The following is a 16,865-nucleotide window of genomic DNA, read 5'->3' on the forward strand; positions in this document are numbered from 1 at the left end:
TAAAGAATTCATTCTCCAAAACGCACTACTTACCCTTCAATCAGCCTCCCATCACCAAGTCCAAAGGGTTCAGCGATGAAGAGGGAGACAAAACTCGGATCTCACTATTTTGTCCTTTTCATGTGTGAAGCGCGTGAAAAAGAAATCATCTAAACGACTTGAGGTAGAGACGGAACAATCCAGGGACACAGAGTATTGTGTCTTTGATGAATAATGTTATTATATTATAGAATTTTAAAAGATTGCATGCTTAAAAGTTGTTTGCTACAGCATCAGCACTGTAGTTATTACATGAAGGTTTAATACCTGGTTTCAGTAAGACCAGGACACGTCATGTTGTAAAGGGGAAAGCTGCCATTGCACAGATTCTTTACTCAAATGCCTCTGTTGTACTTCAAAATGCTAATTTTACATGTAAACAATCATATCTGTGACTTCTGTAGATCAAATGATCCAAATTTCCGTTTTAGTTGTTCCTTCAAGTGCTCATCGTTCGATTCCCTCTCATGAACTGAAATATATTTCTGTTTGTGCTTTAGAGAAAGAAAATATGATTCAAGATGATGCACAATGTCAATAGAAAGTATATTCATATATTTTATATTGCTGTTTTTTTCTGGATAAGCCCAGTTCTTTCCTCTAGTTATGTACCAACAAGAGACTTGAGGGCAAATTACAATGATATTATAGCAGAACTCAGCAGATGATGCATCATGACTGAACTGAATATTTCAGCAAGGATGTTTGCAGAGTCTTCGGGTTTTTTATGTGAAGCTTTTCTGCAGTTCAATCCAGGTCCAAAGTGTTTACTTCCTGAATTTGTTTAATATTTGAAACCGCTGCCCCGTCATGACCTTAAATTAACTTCCAGTTATGGCAGAGGCCTGTAATTTCGTTCTCATCTTTCATCTGTGCTCGCCCCCAGGCTCCAGCTGATCACATCCCCTGCTGCACCACTTGATGGTGCATTCGCTGCTGGGGATTGTTGTCCACAAAGATATGAGACGCCTGATGAGGGCAAATCACTGGACGTGTACAGCAAAGCTGACAATCCTTTAATTGGACATTACTCAAGGCCAAAACTCATATTTCTTGTTGTTCTTGATCTTAAGAGATTTTCAAATGCACTCCCCACTGGGCTTCAATTTTTTTTGAATCAATAATTAATGGTCAGAGTTATTTATTCATGTGTATCTTCACCAATTACGCAGTGTCTAATTACCAATTTCAATAATTGATATTTATTTCTGAAAGGGTCGAGTATCTTGGGCTGATGAAAAATGCATGAGCAGGGATGTGGACTGGGTTTTGCTTTTTGTTCTGAGAGAGCTTGATGCTCGGGGCTAATACCAGGCCACTTTGACTCCAACTCTTTGAGTTGGCACTGGCCCTGTGATGTGGATCTAATATGGGCATCTTTCATGGACCCAAAGCGCTTACTGTGTACCATGTGATCTCATAAAGACTCCTACATGCCCATCCTCAGATATACCCCTTCTTTTCGGTCTTTAATACCGAACTTCAAAGAAAAAGCTTCTGTTTCCTTGATAATTTTTCATTGTGTATGTGGAATGACAATATCACGGCAAACTGCGGAAACTCGTCTTGCTAGGACCTCGGTGGTTACATCTACATCTAATTCTGTGGCCTGATGAAACTAAAGTTAAATCAACACGTTAAAAAAGAAAATGATCCCTCAGATTTCTGACAAGCCCTTATCCCCCTGATCTTTTGATAGTGACAGCTGTGGTCGTCAATAGAAAATTAACAAAGGCTCACTTTAGCTGACTTTCATCAAGTTTTCATTTATTGTGATTCCAGTAGGACAGGAGGTTGGGGACCTGCGAGGCAAACCATTTTGCTCAGGTACGCCCCAAAGCAAAAAGAAAAAGAAAAAATCAACACTATATACTGTGAGCAATGCTTGAGAACTGAGTTGGGGAGGAACTTTATCCACCAATGCAGAGCCGCCCAACAAAACCAGAACCCAACATCAGACGCACCAGAAACCCCCCATCAGTAGAATGTAAAACTTCAGGTTTGGACACCACAGTGCTGTGACCACACTGAAACACTGCTGGCTTTAGGGGAACGAGAGGGTGGAGGGCTCAACAGTGAGGGCGAAAAGTAACTGAATCAGTTGATCTCGGTGACACGTCTCAGAGAGCCGATGGTCGGGCTGTTGCTCCCCCACTCGCTGTGCCTCCTGTACTCGCCGGGACGCAGGAAGTACTGGCGCCCCCTGTAGTTGGAGTGTTCGTGCAGCATCCAGTAGCCCTCCATGACGTTGACGGAGGAGATGTCACGGGTGTGGAAGCGCTCGTGCAGGTCGGGGCAGTCGTCCATGAGCTCCAGGTTCTGGCCGCCAAAGTCGGAGCGCTCGAAGATCTTCATCCTGTAGTTCCCGTTGTACTGGAGAAGAAGTGAGAGAACACGATGATACCGCCATTAAACAGACATACATGTTCACCGCATATATTCTCACAGTCAAGTAGAACAACGTGGCTATTTGACAAAAAGTGATGGATAAACTTTTCCCCCTCATACTGATCCAATGACCCAGTCTACTTTTTGCACTGCTGTTAAGGGTCAAGCCACAAAGAGATGATTTAAAATAGCCACAGGTATTGGCACTGACAGGTGAGAACAGTGGGTCTAGGCTTGAGAACTAAATCATCCCAACCTGGCACTTCCACAGAGAACCTCGAGTGGGAACAGTGCTTGCATCAGTTAAGACTCACAGGTGGCACCATACGGCAGGAGCGGATGCAGTCATTGAAGCCCGCCCAGCGCTGGTAGTCGGGGTACTCGCCCTTGTGCAGCATGTACTGGTAGCCGGCGTAATTGGGCTTCTCGTAGGCCACCCAACAGCCACTCTCAACTTTTATCGAGTTGCAGCGGCTGAAGTAGTTCTGCATCTCGGGGCAGTCACTACTGCACTCATAGTGACGGCCCTGGAAGTTCCTGTCTTCGTAGAAGATAACCTGCATGTGAAGGATAGTTGGATGTGATTACCACAGCCATGCATATATAGTACACCTTTACATTATAAGTTTACTCCCCTCCATCTGTGTAGACTCTCATCAGCAATAATAAGTAAAACTGCAATGTATTAGCACATATTCTTTTAACATAGAATATTAGTAAGTGAAGGATTTAGGTAAAGACCAATTAAAGTATTCTGAGAAATGTCCCAAATGATATACTAGAGTAAAAGTTGAATGACATAAAGTTTATTATTGCATCTGGTATATTTCAATAACCAAAAACTCTAAGCATATTAATAACTGCACTTTTTACCATCCTCATCAGAAGACAGAGGCGTACAAGTGTTTCTTATTCAGTGAAAGTTGTTTAATTTCATTTATTCAAATTTTGTATCCAATTCCTCCCTGTATCACTCAGTGAAGACATTAAGCATTTTATTGACAAAATCTATTATTTTGTTCTGCATCTTATGTGCAGCATTTATCAGTTTAGTATTGATTAGTACACAGCATCAAATACTAGAGTTGCTGTTACTACATATACATTTCAAATAGCACACTTACCTTGCCCATTGTAACTGTGTTAAGTTCAGACCAGGCCAGTTACCGGGCAGTACCAGGCCTCTTTATAGACCCCGCTTGGATCAGGGCTTTGAAAACACGAGACAAAGCTTTGTCGTGTCAGCACACTGCGCTCTACGCACAGCAGAACACTATAGGACGGGTGAGCTACCAGCCGTCGCTTTGTCTCTGTCAAAGCTCTCCGTCTGTCTATGGAAAATACTGTACAACTGCACATTCTCACCGGGCTACAATAAGAGTTGCAACATCTGCCTTTATTTCTGTGAATTCATTTTTTTCATTCATTAATTAATTTGGACTTATTTCGAGCGTTTAAATAAAATAAAAAGAGAAATTATCACACAGAGATAATGATAATAAATACATTTCTGTGAATGCCAGAAAGTGTGAGGAGGGGCATGGTGGCAAAGAGAAAAGGTTTGGTTTGTTACTGAAGGTGTTTGATGTGATGTAGAGTTCATGTTTGAAAGTTTGAACATCAACACTAAGTAGGAAGCAAATCTACTCCCAGGACCAATTATTCTGCTTTAGACTCGTGCATATTTGCAAGGATATGTTCAAATGACTTCACAGGACGCATTTTTTTGTTTTAAAATCAAGTCTTTAATGTTCATATGAGTTGCGCATTAGGTTACATGAGAGTCCTCATTCTCCTGAGTGAGCCCACCATGGGGTTGTGGCAGCCCCAGTCGCCACAGGCCCTGTACTCTCCAGGGCGCAGGAAATACTGGCGTCCCCTGTAGTTGGGGTGCTCGTAGAAAATCCAGTATCCCTCCAAGATGTTGCAGGAGTAGATGTCACGGAAGCGGAAACGCTCGGACAGGTTCGGGCAGTCGTCCATGAACTCCATCGTGTGTCCCATCAGATCAGGCCTGTTGTAGATCCTCATCCTGTAGGATCCTCTGTACTGGAGGTGAGAGAAAGCGGAATATGATTATTATGCTGTTCGGGTTCTAGAGAGCACTGTGGAAGAAGAGCTGTGTGTCCTCGGCTGATCCTTCCACTTTGGATTCATTTGCGTACTCGGTTTCTTAGTAACTGCAGATGCCGAAGAGCAACAGCTCTCTTCCAGCATGACAAAATTAGATTCCCCCTCACTAAACTGCCAGAAACACTCAATGTGACTAACAGAATTAAGATGAAGGCACCGAGTCTTATGGGGGGGTGCATCATATTCTTTTTAAAGACTGACTCGGTCTCCTTGTGGGCCTTGCAACACAGACTTTCATGCCATGACCTGCCTGAGTACCTGCAAATGACATCAAAAGGCCTGTGATTGACATCCATTTCTAAAGCGGCATTTGATGCGCACAAGGTGAGTGGTGGGGGAGGGAGGGAGGGAGGTGGGGGGGGGACAGCCGGTCCTATCTGTCTGTTTGATTGACTTACGGGGGGGAACATCTGGCAGGAGCGGACGCAGTTGTTGAAGCCCATCCAGCAGTGGTAGTCGGGGTACTCGCCGGGGCCCAGGATGTACTGGTAGCCCATGTAGTAAGGCTTCTCATAGGCCACCCAGTGACCCCCGCTGACACGGATGGAGTTGCAGCAGTTGAAGTGCTTGAAGGTGTCCATGCAGTCGCTGCTGCACTCCCAGTGGCGTCCCTGGAAGTTGCGGCCTTCGTAAAAGATTATCTTGAAAAAAGGAGAGAGAGAGAGAGGGGCATGCATCACTCAAGTCAGGTTGACTGGTTGCAATACACGTGAGCGGACTGTAGGGGACACTGCTCTCCCTAGTACAAGCTCAGTTACTTTTTCATGGGTTCCTCATTTGTTTAAGCCTCTTCAGTTTTTATACAATTGCTTCCTTTTATTTAAATAACAACACATCGTCCAAACTGAGCACGCTGTCAAATTTTCAAATTAAAGGAGCCCAAATATTTGTTGTCACACAAATACAATACATCTGTCGAATGTGGAAGCCATTTTAAATTTAAATTGTTGATGTCCAGAGACACTTTCCTTCTAAACACCTATAGTTAATGAGGTTAGTCCCAACTAGCTTTCTACCTCGCACTTGTTCCGCCTCTCTCCCACTTTTGCTGAATCCTCTCTCCCTGTTACAATATTCGACACACGTTCCCAAACCATTTTCTCTCCACCTCCTCGTCAAAGCTGTTTCCATATTGCATGTGAGCTCATACCTTTCCCATGGTTGCAGGGCTGTGGATGTTTGCGCACCATGGACCTAGACACTATTACTGGTCCTTTTATACTCTCCCACTGATGATGAGGCCTCTGACACGTCAGGAGCTACTAGTCTTTTTTACCTTTTCAGATGCCGACCACTGTTCCCTTTGTCTGACAGCCCACGGGCAACTTATCTCCTGTCTGCCAGAGTTTACCTATAGAATTGACGTCCCCCCTCCCCACCCACCCAAACCCGTGCCAAAAATGAACACCACACAAGTGCTATTCTGTGTTTGCGTGACCCTTGTTACGCCACGACCTTGTGATGCAGCCTTTTGAAATATCACACAAAGGCCCTTTAGGTGTGCGGCCCCCCAACAACAAAGCCTTTAAAGTGTACAGTTGGGTGGGTCGCTTTGGGTGGCGCTCTCTAAAACTAGTACTTAACCAAGTCATGATTTTCATGTCATGTCTCGCTCGGGTAGAAAAATAGTAAGTTACTTTTTTTTTTTTTATCCAGTCCCCTAGTTCCAGTGAGTTTGGACGGGCGCCTCCTCTAAAGTGGTGCAGGCCATGATGTAATTGTTGTTCAATTCACGTTAAAGGGAAGTGGTGTTGATACTGTGGACTGAGTCAAGCTTTTGTGTTGATGTAATCTACAGTGATCTGTTGTCTCTTTTCGCTTCCATAGCCTGCAGTTGTACTGTGATGCCAGACGGGACCGGTTTGTTTGCAGATGTACAGACAGAACTGCTCTGTGTGTTTCTGTGTGTGTGTTTGTGTGTGCATGTGTGTATTTGTGATATAAAAGCAGGGGTTTGGGGCATGTGTGCGTTTCATTCTTTTGTATAAATTGATAGATGTTTGGACTTGGAGTCTTTGGCTTGTAAGCATATAGCCCAGAGCTGAAGGGGAAAAGGCCAGAACGAGTTGCTGCCACGCATTGTGTTCCCAAAGCCCAGCTGATGCCAGAAAGGTCACCTTTTTCGCCTTTCATCGGGATAAAGAGCTCATGCCCCCTCTCCACTTTGTGTGGGTTTTGCAGCTTCAACTGTGTCAAAAGGCAAATGTTTCCAGAAAGCACAATAGCCATTATGTTCCCGGGCCAAAAACACTGCTATATTGTGGTGGTATATCTGGAGCCATATGACACTGTTTCACTTTTTAAGGAACAGCGTTGATAAGCTTTTCGCGTCTTTGATCATTCATCAACTTGAAACCCTCGCAGGCTTCAATAGGTTTCATGTTTGAAGCTGCACTCTTTTTCCTATGACATAAGTAGATCATTGATATTCTTTCATCACACTGTGCCGCGTAATTGTGGCAGATTATCAGACGGGATGTTGTTTTGTTTTTTAGAGTTTCTGGAGCAAATAGTTTCTCCAGGAGGTACGTTTTTTTTATTTTGTATAAATCAGAACGTATAAGGAACAAATGTGGAGATGTTTCTTATATGTTCATTCCTGGATTAATGATTTCTTTCATCGTGCCAATTAAATGTAAGAACCCTTTTTACTTGATCCAAGAGGGTGTTGGAATGACAGGGAAGCTCATGTCTGGCTGGAGAGTCTAACTCTGGAGCAAACATCCACTGAGCTGAGCTGTCTCTGATTGGGAGTTCTGCTCAGTCTGACCTCTGACCTCTGCAGTGACAGAAACATGTAACTGAGGTGCAATACGATCTCTAAACCAAGAAAAAATGATGTCATCATCTTCCTCGCTCTAATTTTCGTCACCGAGGAACATCGCCTAACCCTAACTCATTAGGCGGGACCTTGACTCCCTCCACAAAACGTAGCTTCCAGAGGGGAACCTTGTTTCGCAGGCTCTCAAATGATCATCTTTAGCTCTGCTACAAGACATCTCCTCCCCACCCTGAAGGGAAAGTAACATCACAGGGGCCCTTGCCTGCTTTCTCGGTTCCCCCCGGAGAAGAAGAAAGCTATCCGCTGTGGAGCATTCCACTCTTCATCTCCAGAAAGACGTAAGAAAAGGAAAAGGAGAGGGGAACAGAGTGGGGGGGCTAGATCTGCGGCTCCATTGTGTCCGAGGATCTTATTGTGCAATCTGTGCAATCGCGTGGGAGATGACGACACTATTAGCCTGCAGAATGACTGTCAGTCGGGGACCTCTGTGATTGATGTGCACCCCACAGAGATGGGAGAAACTTTGACAAGACAGCAGCCCCAGCACTAGTTAACTTGCAACCCCATCCCCCCCCCCCCCCCCCCCCCGTCTATCCGGCTTTCAAATGAAAATAAAAAACCCCTACAACATTTGTGTCGCTGATACCTAATTACAATTTGAATGTGCAATTCATTCGGTAAAACACATTTCAGGTCAGAGGAGACTTCTTTCAATTCAAAACAAATCATGTTCCCTTAATCCAAACCGTGGTCCCTGTGACTCGGCAATATACAGTAAGTCTCACCCCAAAAATGTTGTAGGAAGAGATAGGAGAGCAGCCGCGCTCGCAGTGACTCCAATGTGCTTTTTACTGAACAGTCATTACAAAAACACTGTGCTACTGAGGTGTAAACAAGGGGTGTATGCGAGTTCTGCTCCTGAGGACTAGCTAATCTGGTCCTGAAAATGTGGTATGATCGGAAAGCGCTCGCCAAAAAAGCCTCCCATGCCGGGAGTAGAATGAGGACCTCTCTTTTGCTGAGAGATCATCCTCTCCATTCTTTCTGTCAGTAAATCTCCAGGCATCCTCCCTCTCTTGTCACTGCCAGCGCGCAGGCTCTATCGGGATTGCCAGACGCAGGAGCCACTATGAGCCGGTGCCAGGGCCAGGATTTACCGCGATGCTTCTGATGTGCTCCATCTTTTTTTTTTTGCTGGGGGATAATTAAAAGAGGAAATGGTGTTGGAAGAACAGAGTGGAAAAAGCAGGAGGAGGGGCCTTCGACCGAGCAAATGGATGCAGCTGTCAATTATGTTGAGTTTGTTTTTCTCTCTCTCTGACATCTCGTGTTGAACCGCTACCCGTCAGGATTTAGTTTTTTTTAAAGTTTGTGGTAAATCTCCGCTCTGTACATGGGATTAAAAAATAAACATTTGGGCTAATTAAGAACTGCTCTCAGCAATGAAATCACCATAAAGACTTTCTCTATAGTTTGGTTCTGATGACCTGCAGGTGATCCTATACAAACCTGAGAGGAAACTTCTAACATTATACCTGTTTTACAACTTTATCAGGTTTTATCCTACAGAAGAAATGTTCATATAACTGGAAGGTTCCTCTTGGAAATGTGCCACACTTTGCAACCGGTGTTGTACTAACTTGTGTTTCTTATAATATCACTAATTTAAATCGTAGTTTTTGTCTTGAGCTCAGAAGCAACAACCAAATTATTTTTCTTCACGTCACTACAAGCTGTCTTTCAGGGAACCTTGATCGTTCAATCCCCTTCCTTCATTTTGGCTAAATCTTCATGCTCCACCGTACAGCATGACCCAGAGCCTGTAAGAAAAGCAGGACTAACTCCTCCGCCTCTCAACAGACGCACTTGGGGGAGTGATGGCTTTCAGTCGCTCTCACTCCCCATCTCCACGCACTGTTTTGACGTGGCGCGTCTCCCGTGCCCCCTGAAGCTTTAAAGGTTTAAAGAGCAACTTTTCACCCTGTAATCCAGGTGCCTTTCAAACAAAGTCACACGCTGTTTACTGACACATGACAAAAAAGTTCAACCCCCCTCTCATCTCTCCGCTTACAAGACTGTAACGCACCTCGGCGCCTGGTAGTCATTCCTCCAGAGCAGCCCTGAACAAACAGAGCCTCAGCGAGAAGGGGCCCCTGCCTTTCACCACGCGCTAAATTTGTAATCAGATGTGATGCTGTTGTTCACTTCTTCAAATTTGTCATCAAAGCAAATGTGTTCTGACAACAGCCAGTGACAAGTGCACCAGAGGAGAGGCACCAAATCAGCTCTTTTTTTTTTTTTCATGCTGCATATCAATTATTGATCATGTTGCCACCTTCCTCCCCCACACCCCTCCCCTCCCCCACACCCATGCAAGTAGACACCTTGTGATAATGAAATACATCAATTTAAAAAATAAATAATAAACCGGGGTCGACTCCATTGTTGCGGAGCTTTAAGAGCTTGATTGACTGCCTGCACATTTTCCTCGTTGGCAGTCAGGCACATCAAACGCGGGTTCCTCTTATTGCCCAAGGCCACTTGCAATTTATTTAGAGGAGCAGCGCTGCTGTCCCAGCAGGTAACATCACTGGGCAGAGACACTCAGGATCATAGCTTTGAGGTGCCTCTCAAATCCCACCTCTGCTGGCTTCATCATGTGCACAAAAAAAAAACATGGATGCATATGATTTACAAAAAGCCTTCCTTATTATAGTAAATCAAGCAGCAGATAGAGCTGCATTCATTTTCCTCACATGCATTATGCAGTTGTTCAAAGACGGTGACCTCAGATGCCCAAAATATGTTTGGGCCAAATGTCTCACAAAGTGTTGGATTGTTTATTTGATTTCGGTGTATTTTATAATGTCTCTCTACACAAATGTGAAATATTAAACCAAAAGTTTAAGTATTTTTATTTGACAATAAAGTTTTGTGACAGGGAAAATATTTCATGATGGAATAAAATTTCTGTGCACAATCAGGAACAATAATTATCTTAGAATAATTATATGATTTGAGGTGATAAATATGTGAAAGAGTGTAATGTTACCAAGTTACATTAAAAGACAAGTCACATTTTTCAATAGTGTTTGGCTCCTTGATTATTTAGATTCCGAAGACCCATTTGCTCATGAGATTTAAGATAATATAATAAGTCTCAGATCACTTCTCCATAAGCACCCGTCAAAACAAACAAATTTATTTATTAACCACTTCTATTTCTTCTTTATTTCTATATAACAAATTATAACTCGCTTACAAGAAACATTTAAGTTAATAAAATCTAAACCAGATTCAATTTTCTGATGAAGAGATATTGTAATCTGCCTAACAAACAAATGTTTTCATCATTTTGATTACAATATAAGAACGTTATTTAGATGATTTAGACTCAGTCCGACAACAGCAGCACTTTCTATGGGGCTGAATGTAAAAGAAAAGCTATGTATTCATGTAAATTAGCCTGATTGATCTTATTACAGAGCAATTTGATGGGACTCTGCAGATAAGCTGGGGACATTGTTTGAAATAAGCCTCTTTTTGTAGAAAGAACATTGTTTCTTTAAAATATACAATTATTCATGTTTAATAATTCTAAGTCAATTTCCTGCATTTTCACATATGAGATCATTCATTCAGAATAAGCTTTTTTAGTAGATGTAATATATCTACACACAGTCACAGTCATGAAATCAGAGACAATTGTGTCATATATAGAAATTTTAATCTTTGAATCTGAACCTAATTTAGACAATTTGTATTTTTAAGCTGCAGAACTGCACATGTTTGGACTTATGGAGCAAACATTGGTGTTTTTATGATTGTGAATTTCTTTTATTCTCAATTACATTTGTTGTTATCTGTCTTTTAAACCTTTTGCCCTATTGAAATTGGATGTCACCATGTCAATATTAATCAGGAAATAACCAACTTTATCTTAATTAAACACATTTTAAAGTAGTTTAAACACAATTCGAGCTGTATACATACACATCACATTTGCTCTTCTGCATTCGTCCCATTCAGTCCCACTCAGTTTGTCTGCACAGTCGGCCGGTTTGAGCACACATCCCAGTTAATTTGCCAGGTAGTTCCAAGCACTAGAGGGCACTAGAAGCCAAAGCATCGGCTGTTTTAAGTTCTTTAAACCGCTGCCATGTCTCTGAGCAGCTTGCATGTGTGTGTGTGTGTTTGCTTGCATGTATACATTTGTAAGTAAAGCCTGGACTTGCAAGTGTATAGACGCGAGTTGGACAATGGCACAAATTCATGCGCTGCGGCTCCGCGTGTGTGTGTCAGTGCCACGGCTCCTGTCTGTACTGAAGCCTATCAGTGCTCAGACATAGTTTTACCAGGGGAGACGTTTAAAAAAAACATTCACTAACAGGCTGACATGACCTGTGTCCCAGCACAAACACTGCCTGTCCACTTGTTTGTAGCAGCAACACCCACACACACACACACACACACACACACATTCGCTGCACACACACACACGCACTGTAGCATTAGAGTTGTTTAGAATGCTACTTTCAAACAAACTTGGACTATACCCACACACACACACACACACACACACACACACACACACACACACACACACACACACACACACACACACACAAGCTCGTGCACCCACAGCATGGTCAAACAAAGTCTCAGACAGACATTGAGCAGTTAGCTTTGTAGCAGTTTCAAGCCAGTGTTGTGTGTTTTTGAACTGCAGATGTGGATGCTGACTGAAGAATCGCTGCACAAACTGCAGGACTGCAGAGATGGCAGTTCCCCCATAGGGTCTGGAGCAGCCCGGGCCTTTGTGCTGTACCCCATTTACACTTTCTCATTTAGCCACGTTGACGAGGTGCTGGTGGTCTGCGTCTGTGTGTCGTGCCGGGGGATCGTTCGAAAAGCGCGTCCGCAAAAGCCCACGTGCGCACATTTGTACGCCACATGCAGTTGGTTCGTAAGATTTGTGGAAGCACAGTGTTTTAAAAAGATTTTGTCCGGGGACATTGAAGACAGCGGAGCGAGAATCTTAATTGAGTTGTCCATTTTCCTGTCGGCATCGGAGGCTACACATCTTAGATTTATGAATTCTGCAGAAAAGGGCTTATCTCAGTCGCAGGCACTGGTTTCCATTTCTACTGGGAATTAATTGCACAACCATGAAGTGAACCATGCGAGATGGTATCACGAACGTTATTAACATTTGCGTGCCGTAGTTTTTTTTTTTGTTGTTGTTGAAGGATGGGATAGCGAGAAGCAGGAGAAGCTTGACCTGATCTGAGCGAGGCCTCAGAGGAGCCAGGAGCGAGGCGCCGCCGTGTCCCTGCACTGCAGCGAGAACGGGGCCCTCAGCTGAGTCCCCGGAAGACCGAGCGCTCCACTCCAGGGAGTTTCAACCAAATTAAAAAACAATGATACACCAAGGGAGAATCTAATGCCAATTCCCATCATCAAGACCCACATTCTTCACTGTTTTGCTTTTAACTTTTGTTTTTTTTGTGTTTTTTTTTTTCTTCCACTCTCCGTGTCTGACTCTCTCTCTCTCTTTTCCCTCTGCACTGTTGTTTTCTAGTTTGTTTTCCACCCGTACTCCTCTGGCTGTCGCCGAGCGCTACAGCCACTTTCAAAGGCTTGGCTGTCACGCGCCGCCTTTGAGTCCCGTTTGAAATTTTAACGTACATGTTGTCAGGGTGCCGTCAGGAGTGATTGACAGGTCCGTCCCAGAGCAACACCGGGCTTGGCAGGCTGGCTGTCTTTTGTCAGAGGCAGCCGAGGAGAGGCAACAAAGGAGAAGGAGCAGAGGAGGAAAAAACACACATAAATAAAACAAAACTGCTCTTACCCATTTCTCAATAAAGACCAAATTAGATTAATCTTACGGCGGAGCAAGGCAGGCAGGCAGTTGTGGAAAAAGACTTGATATTTTCCCTGGCTTTGTTCCCTGCCATTGATGGTGCACTGCTTAAACACCCTCTCAACAGGACACCAAAGGCGGCACAGCAAGCGTCGTATAAAGAGCCAGCTGTACATATTAGTGTTCATTATCACCTCCCTTCAATGCAGAGAAATTACAAAGTACAGAGTTTGTCCCGGCCTCACCTTTTATTTTTGAAATACGGAGATGTGATGATTGTGGCCTTGTCAGCTTTTGGCGTTTTAAATAGTACAACTGGTGACCACTTGGAGTTTGCCTGCAGGATACTGAAATCCAACCGCTTTGCAATGAACAGGGAAGTTTTCAACAATTTTTAAAGGTGGATTGTGAAGGAATTTTGCGCCAGACAATTGAAATAATGTAGAAATTATTATTAGTTTTTTTTATTGATATTACAGTGACGGGTTCAGAGAGACGTCTCGCTGTCAGAACTTCAGCCCCCCCGGTGAAAGAGAGGAGAGCGACAACACGAAACTCCTTCCTCTTCCTCTCCTCTGTCTCCGTCGCCAGAAACACTTTTTGTTCTCCAGCCAAAACATTTGAAAAAAGAAAAACACGACAAAACCAGAAATAGTGTTTAAAGTGATATATTTCACTAGATCTTTCTTGGACCTCTTTAGTAATTAGCTTATTCTCTCTCTCTGTTGTGAATACTGCATGTTTCTGGTATTTTGCCTCAGATGAACGTCACCTCAAGTACTGCCAGAGATTGTGATTTCCTATTTCGAGATTAAAGTTGCAGATTTTTCACTTTAAAAAACAAAAAAACAATCCAAGAATAAAAATAATGCACAAGAAAATATTTGGTGGAATTCACATCAGCTGTCGGTGCCGCGGTTGCAGCTGAGCTCGAGGCCCAGCAGCGAGCACCCGGTTTGCTAAAGTGTCTTTGAGCAAGACACTGAATCCCTGCCAGCTCCAGTCTGATCTCTGACCTCCCCGCACAGCGAGCGCCAAAGCACAAAGAGACATTCTCGGAGTCGAAATCAAGAATAATGAGAATAGACACGTAGGTTGGTGTGGAGTATGTGCAGAAGTTTGTTTGAACGGTGCAATAGAGAAAGTAGCGATTGATTCAGCGGCGTACATGAAAATGAGGGCATTAACAAGTCTCGCCGCTTTTGAGAAATCGAGGACATCGTCGCCCCCATATCCCCGTTTGTACGAGTGCCGCTCTGCGCGATGGGAGCCGAGCGACATCAGCAACAGGAACTGGAACACCGAAATACAACTGTACAAGTGGTGTTGAGCAAGCTGTTGCTGTCAGTCCAGGCTGATGATTGTGACATGTGCAGGGCCACATGATGCAGAGGAGCGACGAGCGCTGCAAATTATCTTGAAGCAATGTTGCATCTAAAATTCACTGTGTATTGAGAGAAATGCCTGTTTTTCTCACAATATAACGAGTTAATTCTGTGCTTGAAAGTCAATAACTCCCTGGAAATAGGTGTTTCTCACAGATCCGTCTGCTTCAGCCGTAGAAAACTTGTGTCAACAGCTCCAGATTTGAATCAGAGGGAGAAGTGTAAGCCTTGTAAAGAGCAGGGGTTTTGCTTGTGTGCAGTGCCGCACATGATGGGATGAGTGACTTCCACTCACTCGCTGAAAGGTTAGGCTTTTCCTTCTGCCGGTATCTTTTTAAAAGAAAACATGTCTGCTGTTTGATAACCGCTTGACATTTGACAGTCTTTTCAGACCAATCAGACAAGTTTTTTATTTATTTATTTTTCTTCTATTTTTTTATGTCGGCCGTCTGGAGGAGCAGCAACGAGGAAAAAAAACAAGCAGCGTTGCCACTTTCCTCAAACCTTTCAAAGGCGGTCTTTCGCCACAGCTATCAACATCAGATACCACGGGGGTGCTGTGCTCCTTTTTCTTTTCTTTTTTCTCCATTTGTTTATTTCTCTCTTTTCTTCTTTTTTTTTTTTTGGCCTAACCTAGTCTGCCGAGACCTCATCGTTACATCAGAGCCGAACTCCAGAAAAAAGATCACTATCTAGTGTCAGAAGTGTCAACCACCTAACCTCGCTGCAGTTGTTTGCCGCGTTGTGAACCTTCTCCTCCGTCCTCTCCACTTCTCCGCAGTTTTCAGCACTGAGGCGCTCGGTTTTGTTCTCTGTGGGGCATTGTCGCTCCATCTTTCTTTATAGTTTCAGGATGTGTTCTACTGTAAATTATCAACTGTATGTTATCTTGGAGGAAAAGCGAAGAGCTAGAGGGAAGCAACAAAGCCACTCGTCTCTCCGGTTACATAATTCATGTCAGCCATATTCAAATAAAATTTATCACATTGTCAATCATTGGGAAGCAAACGTGTATGCGGCTGTGTGTGTGTGTGTGTGAGTGCGTGCGCAAGAGCACATATAACTCTGAAGTGATAAATTAATAACGTCCTACCATGGGAGCATGTGAATGAGCGTGTTTAGTCATTCTGTTTGACAACACAAGGAAACGGCCTATTCCGTGGGGTAGAAATCAAATTTCACACTTTTCATAGATATTGTTCCCTCCTCCAAATGTTTAAAATATGGAGCCTTTCTCTGGCAGGGAAGTGGCTCATGGAGTACTTTGCACTGGAGTAACTTTTGTTTGGCCATAAACCAGGAGAACATTTGCTCCGAGACAGAAACAGTATGTGGTCTGAATGTCCTTGGACTAAGAATGAATTGTTTACTAAGGAAAACACTGGTTCGTGGCTTGTAATGATCTTTTTATGGGCATCTCAAGGATATTTTTAAAGAATCCTCCTGTAAATAATTGCTCCCCAGTAGGCCTGATACTTACAGTTTCTTATACTTCAAATTTGTTTTTAAAAACTGCAATAAAATGAAGATTTTTTTTATTGAATTACACAAACAATCACTCGCACGTGTCCTCAAAACCAATACAGTGCCCTACCCACACCTGCTCTCCAGTAATCTCCTTATGATCTGCCTATAGAGGAAGATCTCCCCGAATGCATCGGCTTGAACATGTGAGGAGTGAAAGGATGATTAAAAAAGACGGGAGAGAGACGCACAGACTTCTCCACTCATTTCAGCTCTGAAGTCAGCCAGCCAGGTGTCGAGCGTTTGGGAGATGTCGTTTGAAAAACTTGTGAGAGCGCGAGCGAGAAAGAGGGAGAGAGAGAGAGAGAGAGGGAAGTGACTGATTGAGACTCTGGAGCGATTATGAGCAAGAACAATGTGCCACAGATAAACAAGCCCTCACATCTCAAAACTGGAAGTCTTAAAATGTTCAACGTTTGAAACTCTCTCTATTTTTTTTCCCGGCAGCATGTGTTTGCAGCATGCGTATCGGCACAGACAGCCTACCACCATATGCACCTTCTACCTCCTCCATCCTGTCCTGCTTTGCACGCCGCCGCCGTCTAAACGGAGGCAAGCCAAACAACTCTTTCTCCTCTTTCCCTTTCGTTTCGTGCCGGGCCGATCTGACCCCTGTCTTGGACCAGGTGTGCGTTTCCTTGATCCCGCTCTCCTTCAACCCTCCCCTTCATATTTACACCCCTGCCGCCCGCAATGAATGATTCACTCGGAGAGGCTCCCTTCCTCCATCAGAAAGCTTTGCAACTATACA

The 16,865-nt window shown here is 43.7% G+C and overlaps 2 protein-coding genes across 2 annotated transcripts; both read right to left on the minus strand.

Moving 5' to 3' along the window:
• Nucleotides 1-1,986: 1,986 nt before the first annotated feature.
• Nucleotides 1,987-3,570, minus strand: crygmx (crystallin, gamma MX). Its single transcript, XM_034571517.1, has 3 exons — nt 3,552-3,570; nt 2,742-2,984; nt 1,987-2,412 (listed from the first exon to the last, which is right to left on the minus strand). Exons 1-3 carry the CDS (start codon nt 3,558-3,560, stop codon nt 2,137-2,139), a joined length of 528 nt encoding a protein of 175 aa, XP_034427408.1. The 5' UTR covers nt 3,561-3,570; the 3' UTR covers nt 1,987-2,136.
• Nucleotides 3,571-4,148: 578 nt separating this feature from the next.
• crygmxl2 (crystallin, gamma MX, like 2) lies at nt 4,149-5,799 on the minus strand. The gene is made up of 3 exons (XM_034571518.1): nt 5,711-5,799; nt 4,959-5,201; nt 4,149-4,476 (listed from the first exon to the last, which is right to left on the minus strand). The coding sequence occupies exons 1-3, from the start codon at nt 5,717-5,719 to the stop codon at nt 4,201-4,203; spliced, it is 528 nt and encodes a 175-aa protein (XP_034427409.1). The 5' UTR covers nt 5,720-5,799; the 3' UTR covers nt 4,149-4,200.
• Nucleotides 5,800-16,865: the final 11,066 nt, after the last annotated feature.

The sequence above is a fragment of the Hippoglossus hippoglossus genome, chromosome 19, assembly GCF_009819705.1.
Source record: "Hippoglossus hippoglossus isolate fHipHip1 chromosome 19, fHipHip1.pri, whole genome shotgun sequence".
NCBI classification, from domain to species: domain Eukaryota; kingdom Metazoa; phylum Chordata; class Actinopteri; order Pleuronectiformes; family Pleuronectidae; genus Hippoglossus; species Hippoglossus hippoglossus.